At 34.5% G+C, this 16042-nt stretch overlaps 1 protein-coding gene across 1 annotated transcript in view; it reads left to right on the forward strand.

Moving 5' to 3' along the window:
• GPR137C (G protein-coupled receptor 137C) overlaps positions 1-16042 on the forward strand; it is a 46458-nt gene that overhangs the window by 7421 nt on the left and 22995 nt on the right. Inside the window, exon 2 of the mRNA XM_028506856.2 lies at positions 14024-14067. Within this exon, the coding sequence (XP_028362657.1) occupies positions 14024-14067 (44 nt within the window). The remainder of the gene's footprint in view (positions 1-14023; positions 14068-16042) is intronic.

Genomic DNA, 16042 nt, shown 5'->3' on the forward strand with positions numbered 1-16042 from the left:
TTTCCCAGATAAAAGCTAAAGAAGTTTATCACCACTAACCCGGCCTTCCATGAAATGCTAAAGAGAGTTTTTGAAGTTGAAACAAAGAATACTAAACAGTAAAACAACAGCATAAATATGAAACTCATTGGGAAAGATAAATACATAGACAAACACTGAATACAATTTATAAATGTCTATGCAGCCAACATCAGGGTACCTAAATATGTCAAGCAAATACTGACAGAATTGAAGGCAGAAATGCTCAGTAATGCCATAATAGTAAGACACTTTAAAACCCCACTTTCAATAATGGATAGAACATCCGGTAAGAAAACAGTACTTGATCAGTGCTATAAACCAAATGAACCTGACAGACTTACACAGAACATTCCATCCAACAGCAGCACAATACACTTTTTCAAGCACACATGGGTGTTTCTCCAGGGTACCTCACATGTCAAGTTACAAAAATGAGCCTTAACAAATTTAAGAAAATTGAAGTCATACCAAGTATCTTGTCTGACCACAATGGAATGAAACTAGAAATCACTAACAGAAGTAAAACTGAAAATTCACAACTGTGAAAAATAAATAGCAAAATCATTGGGTCAAAGAAGAAATCAAAAGGGAAATTAGAAAACACCTCATGAGAAAGGAAAACACAACATGACAAAAATTATGGGATGCAGCAAAAGCATTATTAAAAGGGAATAGTGATAAATGCCTACATTAAAAAAATAAGATTCAAACAAACAGCCTAACTTTTCATCTCAAGGAACTGAAAAAAGAACAAACTAAACCCTAAGTTAGCGCAAGAAAGGAGATAAAGATCAGAGCCCAAATAAATGAACTAGAGAATAGAAAACCAATAGAAATCCATGAAATTAAGAGTTGTTTTTTATTTGAAAAAGTATACAAAATTGACAAACTCTTAGCTAGACTAAGGAAAAAAGAAAATCAGAAATCAAAGGAGATATTACAACTCTGAACAATTATATACCAACAAACTGGATAATCTATAAGAAATGGATAAATTCCTGGAAACACTCAAACTATTGATTCTTACATCACACATCATAGACATGTTGCAAAAGAAGATACATGCATGACATATAAAGATACTCAAGATCATTATCAGGAAAACGAAAATTACAGTCACAATGAGATACCACTAAATATTGACTAGAAAGACTAAAATTAAAAAGGCTATGCCAAGTGTCAGCAAAGATGCAGATTAATTGGAACACATACTGAATGTAAAATTTTACAACCACATTGGAAAACAGTTTGATAGTTTTTAAAAAGTAAAGCATAAGCTTGTCATAAAACACAGCCATTATAGCCTTAGAAATCAAAGAGAAAGAAAAACATATGTCCATGCATAAACTTGAATACGAATATTCTTAGTAACTTTATTCACAATAGCCCAAAATTAACTCAAATGTCCAAAAGCAAAGGGAGAAACAAAATATGATATATCCATACAGAGGAGTACTACTTGGCAGTAGTAAAAAAATAAAAATAAAAAATAAAGCTACTGATAGAACACACAACATGGATGAATCTAAAAATTAGTAGGCAGAATAAAAGAAGCCATACAAAAATGAGCTTGCACGGTATTCCATTTATATTAAATTTTAGAAAATATAAATTAATAATCACTAAAAGTAAATCCCCAGTTGCTTGGAGCCTAGGCAAAAGAGAGGATGTACAACAAAGGGGCAGGGTGAAATTCAGTGGGTGTGGAAATACTCTGTATTTGATTACTGGTGGTTTCACAGGTTGTATACATATTACAGAACTCATCAAATTTTACACCCTAAATGCACACAGTATGTAGTATATATATCTCAATGAAATGACCCTCCCTTCAAAAAAAAAAAAAAAAAAAAGGCACAGAGCTGTGTTTGCAATTATTCCAAGAATAAAATCTAAGTGGGGAAGAGGTCTAAAAAGTGTGACTCCATCAGTTATCACCTATGTGTAACTTGATAAGGTTACTTGAGTAAATTACTTAACCTCTCTGTGCCTATTTCCCAATTATAAAAATGAGAATAATAGTACCAACCTCACAGAATCATTATGAGGACTGAATTACATAATTTAAATAAAATCTTTAGAGGTAGTGGCATATAGTGTTGTTAGCTATTAATAGTAATTTTCAAAGAATTGAGATTTCATAGACTACCTTCTCTCATTGAGAAAGCAGTATTTGAATTCAGTAACAAATAACATGAAAGTTTATCTGGAAAATTTTTAAACACTTATCAACATGTGCATAAAGGAAGAAATCACAATGGAATTTGAAAAATACTTAGTATTTGGTGATAAAAATACTACATATCAGAACTTGAAAGAAGCAACTAAGTTGGCATGCAGAAGCAAATCTAGAACTTTAAATGTTTAAGTTACAGAAGAAGAGCCTGTAATTTCAAAGCTAAGATCCAATCTATGTTAGAAAAAGAAAAATGGGATAAACCAAAGGAAACAAATAGAAGGACATGAATGTACAAGTTAATGAAATAGAAAACATACAATAAAGAGACTTGACAAAGCCAAAAGCTACCCCATACCTTTCTTCATAATCAAATTTCAGGGATGATCACACTTGTGCTCAACATCTCACTTCTCCAGCCACTGTAATCTGCCTTTGCCCCACCACTCTACCAAAATAGCTGTTGCCTAAGGCTTGCAGTAACCTTCATGTCAACAAGTTCATTCGATTTTTTAATCTTCACCCAAACTAATCTCCCAGCAGCGGCAGACTCCATATTTGTCTTTGTAATACACACTGGCTAGCACTTTGGCTAGCACACTATCCTAACTTTTTTTATAACCATCTAGCTTCTCTTCGAACCCATCTGCCTCTGCCTCTGCCTTGCCATCAGAGGTTGAAGTTGCTGAACACCTACGCCTAGGCCACCTTTTCTTCCCAATAATTGTATCCACATTTGTGGCTTCATGCCACTTAAAAGCAGATGACTCATACACATATCTATGATCCTAACACAGACTGTTCCTCTTAGCTTTGGCTTTCTGTATTTTACATCTGTTTGACATCTCAAGGATATTTGAAGCCCTCATATTCAACATATCCCAAACTGAGCTCATGATCTTTCCTCCTCCCTCCCTATCACACACCTTTCTACCCCAAAACCTGATCCTTCTCTTTTGTTACACAATTCTATAATGCACTACTATTAATTTATGTAATTCAAAAACCTATGTGTCGATGCTGACTTCTCCCTTATACCTCACATTTACTTCATTACCAAGTCCTGCCTTTGTTACCTTCTAACATCTCTTAAGTCCACTCACATCTCCCCATCTACAATGCCTGGTCCAAGCTACTTCCATCTATTGCCTAGTCTATGTCAGTTAGCTTCCTACTTGACTGTTGTCTGTATCCTCTGGCTCCCACAAGTCTGTTCTCCACTCCAAGATTCCTCCATTGGCTCTGGTTACTCTTAAGCTAATGACAAATTCCTATACATACTATAAGGCACTTCATGATTCCCATCTCATCTACTGTGCTCCTCCTTGTTCTTTGCTCTCCAGCCACACTTAGCATTCTTTCAGTCCTTTGCACTTGCGATTTCCCTTCTGCTACAGAGTTTTTCCATATTCTTTTCTCTCTGCCTAGAATGCTCTTTCCTTCTTTGCCTAGTTAACTCAGCTTCAGGGTGATAACTTCTTCAGGAAAGCTTTCATCCAACTATAGATTTAGGTTGGATTTCAAAATTACAGACTCAGAGCATGCTCCTTTCTTTCATGTGACTTCAACATTTGTGATTTTATATTTATTTGTGTGATTTCCTTGTGGGAGCTTACTAGTTTGTATGCATTAGAAAAGAGACCAAGTCTGTCTTGCTGTATCTCTAGGTTAATACCTGGCATGTATCAGATGTTTAGTAATTTATTGAATGAACAAGGCCCTTGTTTACCATATCCCAAATACCATGGGGTAGGGAAATCCCTGCATGTATAATTTCACAGGGGAACTTAATCTGTACCCTTCTTTTCTTTCTCTTTTCCCACTTACCTGCCCTCTCCCTGTCAAAAAGAATGCTTGATTTAAAACAGGGATCTCAAACTCAGATGCCTGGAGGGCCCTGCATACTACCATTTGAATACTGTGATGAACTAAAGAGCACATATCTAAAGAGGGCAGCAACATTAATTCAGTCCAGTTGCAAGGTACCATTGCCAAATCGCCTGATTTTTTAAGAGAAATCAGAAATTCTGATTTGGTTTTTTAAATTAGAAACTTAATGACAGGGTATTGAAGAATTGTTAATACTAAAAACATTTGGGGGTCAACCCCAAGCCAGGGATTACTTCTCCTTCTCTCCCTTCTACTTCTGTATTATGTTCCCTGAAGGAGTAAAACAAACCAACACAATCTGTCTTTATAATTTCTATATAGCAAAGCTGAATTATATTTAATACTCATCAACGGTAGTTTTAAGTGAATTGTGAGTAATTAGCAGGTTAAGTTACGGGAAATTTATGATGTTCTAAGTCTAACCAAATATAGGAAAGCACCATATATCACATACATCACCACATATCACTGATTCTGCCTTCCTCTATTACCCTATGTGTTGCTTCAGCTCAACCACTATGTGTTACATTAATTTGAAGGAAATTTTGCATAATCTTTAGCATCTGGCACTTATCTATGTGGTCAAGGCTTAATGATTTGGATGGTTGAGCAAACTCACAGTCAAGTAAAAGGGTTTAAAAGACGTGTTTCTTTCCCTCCACCTCCACAAATAAAATCAGAATGTCCAACTTTGCAAAGCAGTTAGAACTTTTTATGTACTCTAGTTTAAATAAAGACAAACTTACATAAATTAAGTGTCCTTGAATCTTTTTATTTTAACTTTGTTAAGGTGTGTGTTTAAAGTAGTATAATGTCAGCAATAGCTCTGAACTAGAAATTTGGGGATCTGAGTTGTAGTTGAAATTCAGTTCTACTTGGCTAATTGATATCTGTCAAATCACTACTTTTCTAGGCCAGTTGTTTAATAAAATTAGTCTCAGTGACATTCAAGACACCTTTAATTCTATTAGTCTGACAGTAATAAAGCAAATTAGAATTGAGAGTTAAAAAAGAGAAAAGCTCTTTATGGCTTAGTTCTGAAATCTAATACAGTGCCTGTGAATTCTATCTCTGAGAGATGAATGCCAGCTTTTAAAAGGTACGCATCATGTTAAAACTAATCAAAGTTTAGTTTAGGACATAAACACAAATACTTAAATATTTTGAATCATCTGTATTCTAAGATACAATGTAGCTGGGTATGTCAAAGCTGGGTGTTTTTTTAAACACTTGTATGTTCTATCTTTTTACAAAACCTCAGTTATAGCTGCAGTTTTTCATTAGCATGTTGATCACACTAATTTTTTCCCCTTCAATCTCTCACTGGAAAAATGCTTAAGTAATATTTTCTTAAACTTCTGGGCTCTTTCCTCAGCTATTGTGTAGTACTTTGTGTAATTGCTGATTGAATGACTTGGGCTGGTTTGATGTGATGCTGTATACTCTAGGGAACTTTTCTGTCACACCATGGAATTAGCAGCTTTTAAGCTAATGTGAATGACCATCATCACTGATTATGTTCAAACTGTTATTGTCCTTAAGAAATCAAGATGAAAAGAAAGTAAGCAGCATTCTTCTGCTTCTTTCTCTCTTGTGATGTTCCATTGTTTTTTCTGAAACATTCTGCCCCTTTTTTCTCTACCATTAGTCAGATATTTCTAATGTATCGGGCTCTCTATCTTTACAAAAAGCAACTCTGCTGTCATCCTAGTTCAAAAGCATGAAAGGTTTTATGAAAAATTAGTAATATACAAAGGGGGATTTAATGTTGGAAAAACTTTAAAGGATAACACAGTTTCAGCACAAATTCAATTGAAATCAGTTTCTTAAGGAGTCTAAATCGATAATGTATGAGACTCAGTTCAGAAATAAATTCTGTATATTTCTTAACATAAAATATGTTAGCTTATCTTCAAAGAATGTCCATAGTAAACTAATGAGCAGTCCAAAGTAATCTGCTATATTTCAGGGTGATTTTCAATAATGAAAGCTCACAAATTTTTCTCTCATTCATAAAATTAATGCTTCATTCCAGAATAATTTAGTTATTTATCATTTTTAAAAATATGCTTCTAGTTAAGTAAAAATACTTGATAGTTTGCAAAACAACATAAAATGAAGGTGTTATTGTTTCTAGGTCATTACCTTTTACTAAACAGATAATTGGGTTTCTGAGTATATTTTTATTGGGCATGTTAACTTTGCAAGTTTTGAAATAACAAGTAATTGCTGTGACATATAGCAGACACTATTAATAAAGCAGTATTTGTCACCTTAAAAATGAGGGAATTACCTTGAGCTGTATACCATCAAAGATTTAAATGTACAAACTTTTCAAAGAGAACCAGAATCCCCATGAGACTTAAATTAGGAGTCAGGACAAGACACCTAGCTTTTAATCCTTTCAATTTCCTGTATGTTCCTGGACAATCCACTTAAATTATTCTCTAAAGTTCAGCTTTGTTATTTGTAAAACTATGTTATTGAATTAAATGTCTAAGGTTTTTCTTAGTCCAGGAGAAATTAGAGACAAGCTTCCTGTTGTCCTCTCCCAGCAGTCTTACACACAGCATTTATTCTCTTAGCAATAATATGTGACAATACCTGTGAAGTATTGCCAACAAGGAGCACTTACCTGAGACTTGGTGTCCAGGGTTTTTATTGGGGATCAGTCATACGGGCATGAAGTGCCTTCATGGCTCATTTTAGTTATTAAGTCTATAGCCTCTTCAAAGGTCAAACTGATAACCACATGGTCCAGGGCCTGCAGCATAAATCACATTGTTAGCATAGACTTTGGTGTGACCCAAAGCCTTCGGCAAACAAAAATACTCTCAGGCAGGGTTTTTTAAGGTCTTACAAATTATCTTCCAAGAGCCAGGAAAGGGCCAGATCTTTGGAATGTACAGGGTTTGGGCAGCTCAGGCCTGCTGAGTTAATCCTTCACTGCATACCTTGTTTCAATGAAGTAATCCTTTAGTACCTTCTTGAGAAAGGTGTTTAGTAAGCAATTTTTTGAGGGGTTTTTTTTTCTGTCTGAAATATTTTAATTGTGTCATACTTGATTGATAGTTTAGGCAGCAATGCTAGGTTGAAGATTTTTCCTGACAACTTTTAAGGTGTTGCTCCTTTTCCAGTGTTAAGTTTGAAAGCCGTTCTTATTCTTGATCCTTTATATGTGACTTGTTTTCTTCCCTTACTGAAAGCTGTTAGATTTTTCTTTGACCTCGTGTTCTGAAATGATGTGTTTTCATATGGGTCTGTTTTCTATCTATTTTACAGGGCATTGAACAGGCCCTTTCAATTTAGTTACATGTATCCTTTAGTTTGGGGAAATATTCTTAAATTTTTCATTGATTTTTTTTCTTCTTTGTTTTTGTCTTCCCTTTCTGGAACTCCTAACATTTGAATGTTGGACCTACAGAGCAGATCCTTTTCGTATCACTTCTCTCCTATTTTGCATCTGTCTTTTTGCTAAAGTTTTTTGAAATTTTCCCAACTTCTAGCCTTTCTCTCCACTTTTTTATTTCTACTAGTATGTCTCACTTCTGTTAGCTGTTCCTTATTCTCTGAATTTTTTTTTATTAATAGCATTTTGGTTTTGTTTCATGAGTGAAGTATATTATCTCTCTAACTCTAATGAGGATAAGGTTTTGCTTGTTTAGATTTTTTGTATAGACATGGACTAGAACAAGAGATTTAGGGATTTAACTGGTCTTAAACAGTTTTTATCTACTCCAGTTTTAGCCACCTCCTCCTCTTGCTTTGAATGATAATTGGTTCCTATACCTTTTAAATATTCTGAAACCTGCCAGGTGGATTCTCAACCCTTCTCATGACTGGCTTGGGATTCATCTTTTTTGGATAATCACACATTGTGTTGGGATCCTCAGGACTACCCTCAGCCTTGATGACTTGCTAGAAGGACTCACAATTGTTACACTCATGGTTGAAGTTTATTACAATGAAAGGATAGAGTGAAATCAGAAGAGGAAAAAGAGAGAGAGACAGTTAGGTCCAGAGGAAAACAGGAATCAGCTTCCAAGAGTCCTCTCCCAGTGGAATCACAGGCTATGCATAATTTCTTCTATAATGAGTTGTGGCAATATATGTGAAATGTTATTTACCAGGGAAGCTCATTGGAAACAGTGCCGAAGTTTTTAGTGGGGTTTAGTCATGTAAGCACTCTCTGCCTAATACATACCAAAATTCCAAACTCCCAGGAGGAAAGCAGGTGTTGAGTGTAAACCATATTGTTTGCATAAACAGTTTAGGCACAGTGAAACACCCTTATCATTTAGGGAAAAGTCGGAATCCTCCCAAAATCCAAGTTCCCCAATGCCAGCCAAGGACCAGCCTTACCAGCAGGCTATTCTAAGGATAGCAGTCTCAGGCCTGCTATGATGCAGGCCTTTTCTGCACACACATCGGTCTGGTTTCTGGCTTCCAGCATTTTATTGTTATATCTTTTCCCACTTATTCAAACATACAGTTTTATTCCTTTTAAGAAAATCCCTTTCATATTGCTTTAGTGGAGTTTCAGCTGAGAATAAAATTAGATACATAAAAATTACTTTTAAGCAACTCAAAAAAAAAAAGAACTAAGCAGAGAGGAGAAACTTTTTAGAGTATTTGTATTCTAAGAGAAAGAGACAAAAAAATATTGTGTCCTAGAAAGAAGAAATGGCTGCTGTAAAGAAAACATACATGTATTTAGAAGATTTAAAAGGAGCTTTTAAAAATGCATGTATGATAGGCATTGATAGAGAACATCAGAGAAAAGTCTGGCTCTTTAATTTACAGTTAAAATAGCTAAAAGCCTCATTGCTTTATGCAAGTAGTAGCAATGGCAAGCTTGGGAGTGGTGGACTACTCTCTATAGCAACTTAAGCAAGTGAGATGGAAACTATGGATAACTGCTTCTGTAAAGCAATCCACATAGCTGGGTATATATACCTATCTATTCACCATGGAGAAGAGATTATGTTCACCACAATTTATTTTTGTATCAATTTTGAATTTTATATAGATATGTTTCCCAATTAAGTTTATATTTAAAATTTTTAAAAAGTGAGAAATCAACTAGACAACCAGAAATTCTATAGAAAAGCACCAGTTTTAATAAGTGTTCTAGTATCTACCATCTTCAAGCAACATCTTCATCTACATGCCATGGGGACAACAAAGTTTACACAGCTCTTCAAAGATTTGAGGTAATTCTTCCTCAAATCTTATGATACTTGTATTAACTAAACTTATTTTAGGTAACATTTACCAAAAAAGTTTATTTGTCATATTCTCTTTGAGGAGCTAAATAGGGAGACAAAATATGGAAGTCTGCATTTTTTTAAATGGAAAATCAGATTATTTATAAATAGGTTCAAATTTTAAAGTAAAATATTCTAGTAATAAACAGTATTTTCAATCTTCATTAATTCAAAAATTTTAAGTATTTTTTAAATTAAGGGACGCTAGTTTGCACATGAGATAAAGGTAGACTACTAGGGGTGACCCAAAAACAACCAGAATTATCTTCTGGAAAGCAGGCCTTTGTAGTACAGGTTTCCCCCACTAGGTGGGTATTCTAAAGAACCCATCTGTATCTGTGCCAGCTGGCATTGTTGTGAGAGGCTGCGTTCAGCTTCAATGAATTCTTTTTGAAGACTCAACACATTTGCCCATTTCGTGATGAATGATTTACAAGTGCACCTGCCCACACCACTGTGAGTGTTCAGTTTTTGACCAACAATGGCATGACCTCCGTGCTCCCCCCAATTCACCCAATCTCACCCTGAGCAATTTTTTTTTGTTTTCCTGGATGAACAAAGTTCTCAATGGGAAATGTTTTGCTAATGTGTAAGAGGTGAAACCAAAAACAGCAGAAGCACTAAAAGGTATCCAAATTGATGAGTTGAAAAACTCTTCTGAGCAGTGGGAAACATATTTTGATAGGTGTATTGCATCCAATAGAAAGTTCTTTGAAGGTGACTGAAGTTTAAACATGTAAGAATAAATACACCATTTTTATAAATAAATTCTGAGTTTTGGGGGCCCCCCTCATATGATGAAAAACATTTGATATCCATCAACCCACATAATTCTTCATACTTTTATAATAAATAATAACATTTCTATAAATGGCCCATTTCTTCAGTTTTTCTGGTATTAAGAAAGACTTGGGAAGATAAGGCCCTGTGATAGAAATTCACATCAGAAAAGTCATTTAGTTGTATGTTGTTTACCATTGACTTCAAAAAAATCTACATAAAGAACATGTTATGTTTCATGAACTATTCTTCACTGCCTTAAATACATTATTGCTTAACATTTTTTTACTTAGAATCATATCCTAGTAGCTAAATTCTATAAAATACTTGGAATCTACTAATGACAGATCATTGTTTTTAACCTTATTGTAATCTAAAACTGATTAAAGCATCAAGTTGTGTTTATGTATTGCATTGTAACATATTCTGCAAATCTTGGATGATAGCTGACCTATACTTATCTCCTTATTTGGTTCAGGTCCCTTTCACACTCATCATTTATCCCATCCCAAGACCTATAATCTTATGGATTATACTTCCTACCATGTCCCCATTCTTTTAATTTGAACCTTCTAAATGCTTTCACCGAAATCTAGCTTTTTCCAGAGAACACTTTGTGCCTTATAAACCCTCCGTCTAAATTTGTGGGAAGAACAATCAGCCTATTTTATGTTTCCCAGTACTACTTACTGATGTTATACCATCATCATCTCTCTGAAATCTATGCCATCTGATTAGGTCATCTTTGGCTGTAATAATAACTTCCACTTCCCTGGATGAATCAGCACTTTTCTTTCTTCTGGGCTGGTTCTGTTATATAGATCTTTTTCAAAGCTCATATTGATAACCCACTCAATGTCTTTCAATTCAATGGCTTCTTGGAGTTAGGTTTTCTCCATTTGTGTTTGAGCCACCCAACAGCATGCCCACGTCTTGGATCAGCTTTTGAATGAAGCAGTTCTTCCTGACTAGTGTCTTCCCTCTTTCCTTATGCATTTTGAATTGATTCTTTTATCTGAGTTTCACTCTCATCCTATATTTGAATTATTTTATACCTTCTGTTTACCCCACTCTATTAGCTCCCTTATTGTGTTATTTGCACTTAGAACCAATGGTCAGTCTAGTATTCTTCATCCTTGGACTTTCTGCTGTAGTTTCCTTGCCTACTTTTTCTTTCTCTACAATAGTTGCATGTTACAGTTCTAAATTATTATGTAAAAATGCAGCTTCATTATATGAACTTTTTATAATGGCATCCACTTTTTTCTTTTTTTTCACTTTTTTCTATTAGATTGTTTCAAATTTAAAATCAGGAAACTTGACTGATTTTAAAATCCACTGTCAACTACCTGACTTTAATAAGATCTCCCTGCTTCTCATTACAGTATTTTCTTATATAACCCTTCTAGTCACGTGTTCAAAATGTTTTCTGTATTCCAAGTGCTTAAATCTACATCCATTCCAAGGATATGACCTTGCCTCCTACTTACTAGAAAAAAATAGAATCTATCTGCCAAGTTCTTATCTATCTTCTCTATAGCAAAATGTCTGTATCCATGTTATGTCCAAATTTATTTTAACAAAGGGGTTTGTAGATTATTTTAAACTTTCTGTGCAAACCTCCATATTTCCCTGTAACTATCTTTTCCTTTGCTGTTTACTCAGAAGTATGTGTCTTCCGTTTCAGGGATAACCTGCCTCATCTAAAGCCTTCTTTAACAATTGAACTGTCCCTTCTTCTCTCCCTCTCCATCTACCATTTCATCCTCTCGAGTTCATTTTTTTAATTACAGTTTGCTTTCAATATATTTTGTATTGGTGTCAGGTGTACAGCATAATGGTTAGACCATCATATACTTTACAAGTGTTACCCGTGACATTTCCAGGACCCATCTGGCACAATACATAGTTATCACAATATTATTGACAATATTCCCTGTACTGTACTTTAGTTTATTTCTGACTGGCAGATGATTAAGTCAGAAACTGAAGAGTCTGAGATTTTACTCTACTTGAAAGCTTGTTAGCCTGCCACAGTTTTATATATTGATACATATACTGACAGAAAACACAAGACTTCATGAGTCAGAGAAAAAGACCATTTATTACTCATGGCAAAAACAACAACCAAAGCAATGTCTCGCATCATGTTCCAAGCCCTAAGTGCTATAAAACAACACTGTTAGGGCCACATGTTACCTGTGTATGCAGCAGGGCATGTTACAGGAGACAAGCTCCAAAATAAGGAAGAAACACAAACACACCTTATCTTAACTCTTAAATGTAAACAAATTTTTCACCAAGAAGGGAGAAAGAGAATACTCCCCTGGAATGTCTCCAGGGAGGGCGATGTTCTGTGTCTTCATTATAATAGGAAACAAATCTTCCCTCTGACCTTAAGGTAGATATTAGCTATAATTTTCAAGGATGTTTGTTGTACCAACCCCTTCACTCAAAAGACCTGGACCATGCAGAAACATGCAATATTCATAGAGACTTGTCCCCCGACACAAATTTTCCCAGGTGTATTATGTTCAAATGTACCTCAGAATTGATATCTGCCAGAGTATTATCACTGCCTTTGTTGTTTCTGTTAACTCTGCACTCTTGCTCTGTCACTCCACTGAAAACAATTCTCTTCAAGTACCAGTGATATACTAGTAAATTGATCAATGATTGTTTTTTTAGTTGTTCTTGACATTTGCATAAGTTAACAAGGGCTATATTTTCTTTTACCGCTAAACTACTCAGCTGTTTTCTATGACTAATTTGATTCTTGGGTCTGTCTCCCTTGCCCATCTCTCTTTTCTTCACTCTTTGCACAGTCTTTCTCCTTTCCTGTTACCTCTTACCATTTCCTAGACTGAAATAGATCTCCCTTCCCAGATGTTGCGATAGCATCTTTTGAATTCATATCACAATGTGTCAAAATAGATAGTACTTCTTTTATACACTGAGCTCCTTGAGAGAAGAAACAATTTATGTACAATATTTATGAATCCATGGCAGCTTTCATAGTGTGTACTCGTAAATGATTGAAATCAGTAAGTTATCAAATACATTATGGTATTTTTCTTTATAAGACTTTATAATTTCCTTTTTCTTTCCAGACTCCCAAAGTTCATACCCTGTTTCAATAGTCTTATAACTGGTCTTCCTACTTCTAGTCTGTAGTTCCATTATAGTGGCCTCTTCACTGATACCAGATTAATGAAATTCAATATTTTAGAGTACCTACATAAAAACCTTCAATATCTTTCAATTATCTAAATAATAAAGCCCAAATTCACTAGTAAGGAACTGAAAACTTCCACACTATGCTCTCAGAATTTTCTATTTTTATTTCAAATTCTTCTTACCTACCTTAACTTTGTTTAACAAGTATTTGAGAATCTGCTTTGCAAGGCTTTAAGAAGGAAGAAGTTTACTATGTATGGTATATACTCATTAGCTTTGTGTTCAGTTTCTGGTCCTTTGTTTCCTCTTACTACTTCAGTTCACCTTCAAAATAATCTTTGGAGAACACTCAGCCACATTCATATAGTAAGTAGTTCCACTTTAGGACAAAATGAAATTTAGAATAAGTGGCATGCCATTCAGCACAATATCTGGCTCATAATAAAAGCTTAATAAATGTTTAAACTGAATTAATTTCTGTAAAAGTTTTTAAAAATAGAAATTTAGGACTATAAAAAATTATTAATTTATTATTTTAAGCCTTAGGAAACCTGACTATTTTTTGCCTCATGGTACTTCTGCTGCTAACATTTGAATTTTACATGTTATCTATTGTTATTGGTAGTTGTATCAGTTTAAAACACAAAGTCAAAACAAATTTAAGAATATTCTATTACACGTTTTCAAACTTTCTTCTGTATTCTCTTTATAGGTTATATGTAAAGTCAGATGTGCCACTGAACTTGACAAACACAAGTAAGTTTCATGAGTAGCAAGATTTAAATTTTATTCACAGTAGACTTCTCAAGGTCAAAGGACGTGGTGGTTGAGGGCACCTTAGCAGTTCTATAGAAAATCAAATCATTAGATTAGTTCCTAGGGGGTGAATTGAGTAACCTATATACATACAGCCACATTGCTGCCTAATACCCTTCTTTTTTGCTGCCCTTCTACTCTCTTTCAGATATCAAATGTAGTTTCATAGAGTCTACAAACATTAAAGTTAGATTATGCTATTTGGGGAAAGACTGTATTGTATAGTTCCATGAAGTAAGTAATGTTTCAGTACTGATAAACCTCAAAAATTTGAGCCAGTAAATTTGGATTTCAGACCAGTTCTCCTGCTAACTTGCTAACCTATGCTTTGATTTCCTAAACTGCTATAATCCCCACTATATGGATAATTTCAAGATCTGTTTTGGATTTTGAACTACATAATTATTTTTTAAAGATTTATTTATTTATTTTTAGAGAGGGAAGGGAGGGAGAAAGAGAGAAACATGAATGGATCAAAAAACTATGGTACATTTACACAATGGAATTCTATGCAGCAGACAGAAAGAAGGAGCTCCTACCCTTTGCAATAGCATGGATGGAACTGGAAAGTGTTATGCCAAGTGAAATAAGCCAGGCAGTGAAAGACAAATACCATATGATCTCACCTTTGACAGGAACCTAAACAACAAAACAAAGAAACAAGCAAAATATAACCAAAGACACTGAAATAAAGAACAGACTGACAGAGTTCACAGGGGAAGGGAGAGGGAATTTCAGGGGAAAAGGGGAAGGGTTTACAGGAACGAGTATAAGGACACATGGATAAAAATTACAGGTGGGTGGAAATGGGAGGGAGGAGGGGAGGGTTGGGATGGGAGTAAAAGATAGAAAATTGTATGGCAAAAAACAATTTAAATAAAATTTTAAAAAAAGCAACATGAATGTGTAGTTGCTGGGGGCCGTGGCCTGCAACCCTGGCATGTGCCCTGGCTGGGAGTCGAACCTGCGATACTTAGGTTCGCAGTCCACGCTCAATCCACTGAGCTATGCCAGCCAGGGCTGAACTACATAATTATTGTTTAATTATTTAATCTACGGTAATATTAAGATCTAAACATCTCAAGTTAAAATCTTTGTAATGTGCATGTACATTTATCAAAGATCACTTGTTACAGATTACACATTACCTTCAATTTACCATGTGTAAACTGTAGCTGAAGGCAGACAATGTTTTATGACTTCCACTATTGAAAGTGACCCCAAATAGAAGATATTAGTATGCCAAATAGATTTCTGGATCCTACTAATTATGAGTATAAATGTATCTGAACTGGGACTACTTTCATATAGATAGCTGTTACAGCTACTTGATATAGATAGCCAGCCCTTACCCTGAAGAGTTTTATGAGGTGGTCTAATTTTTCTTAGGGGCAAGTTTTTAAGCATTTCATTTTCAGAGTTTCTCTGTATGTTTAGTAAGTGTGTAACTTCATAAGAAGATGAGGTGTTGATAAATGCTTGAAAGTCTACTTTCCCTATATTCTTTAGTCATGTTTGAAAGTAATGTTTGCTATAGATAATGAGAAGTTCATAAAATTAAACATTGTTTAAAACAGATTTCCCTTTCCTCTTAAAATCAATGTTAGTGATCAATTTAAATTTAGGTAGTTTATTAATTTTCCAGGCAAATTATAAAAGCCAAGGATTTATTGAAATGGAAAGATCAATGAAAATATGCGTAGTAGTTATAGAAATGAAAAAATTCAGGATTACCTGAATTAGTGTTAAAATAATCCTACATTCTTCCTGGTAGAGGCAGTTGAATTCAAGTGCTTATGAGATTATTTTTAAATTAATGCTTTAAATTCTAATGCTAGTTTAAAGTGGTTTAGATATTTTGTAACAGCATAGATAGCTAAATTAACTCGGAGTGATTGTTAAATTTTTATTTAAT

The sequence above is a fragment of the Phyllostomus discolor genome, chromosome 1 (assembly GCF_004126475.2).
Source record: "Phyllostomus discolor isolate MPI-MPIP mPhyDis1 chromosome 1, mPhyDis1.pri.v3, whole genome shotgun sequence".
Taxonomy (NCBI): domain Eukaryota; kingdom Metazoa; phylum Chordata; class Mammalia; order Chiroptera; family Phyllostomidae; genus Phyllostomus; species Phyllostomus discolor.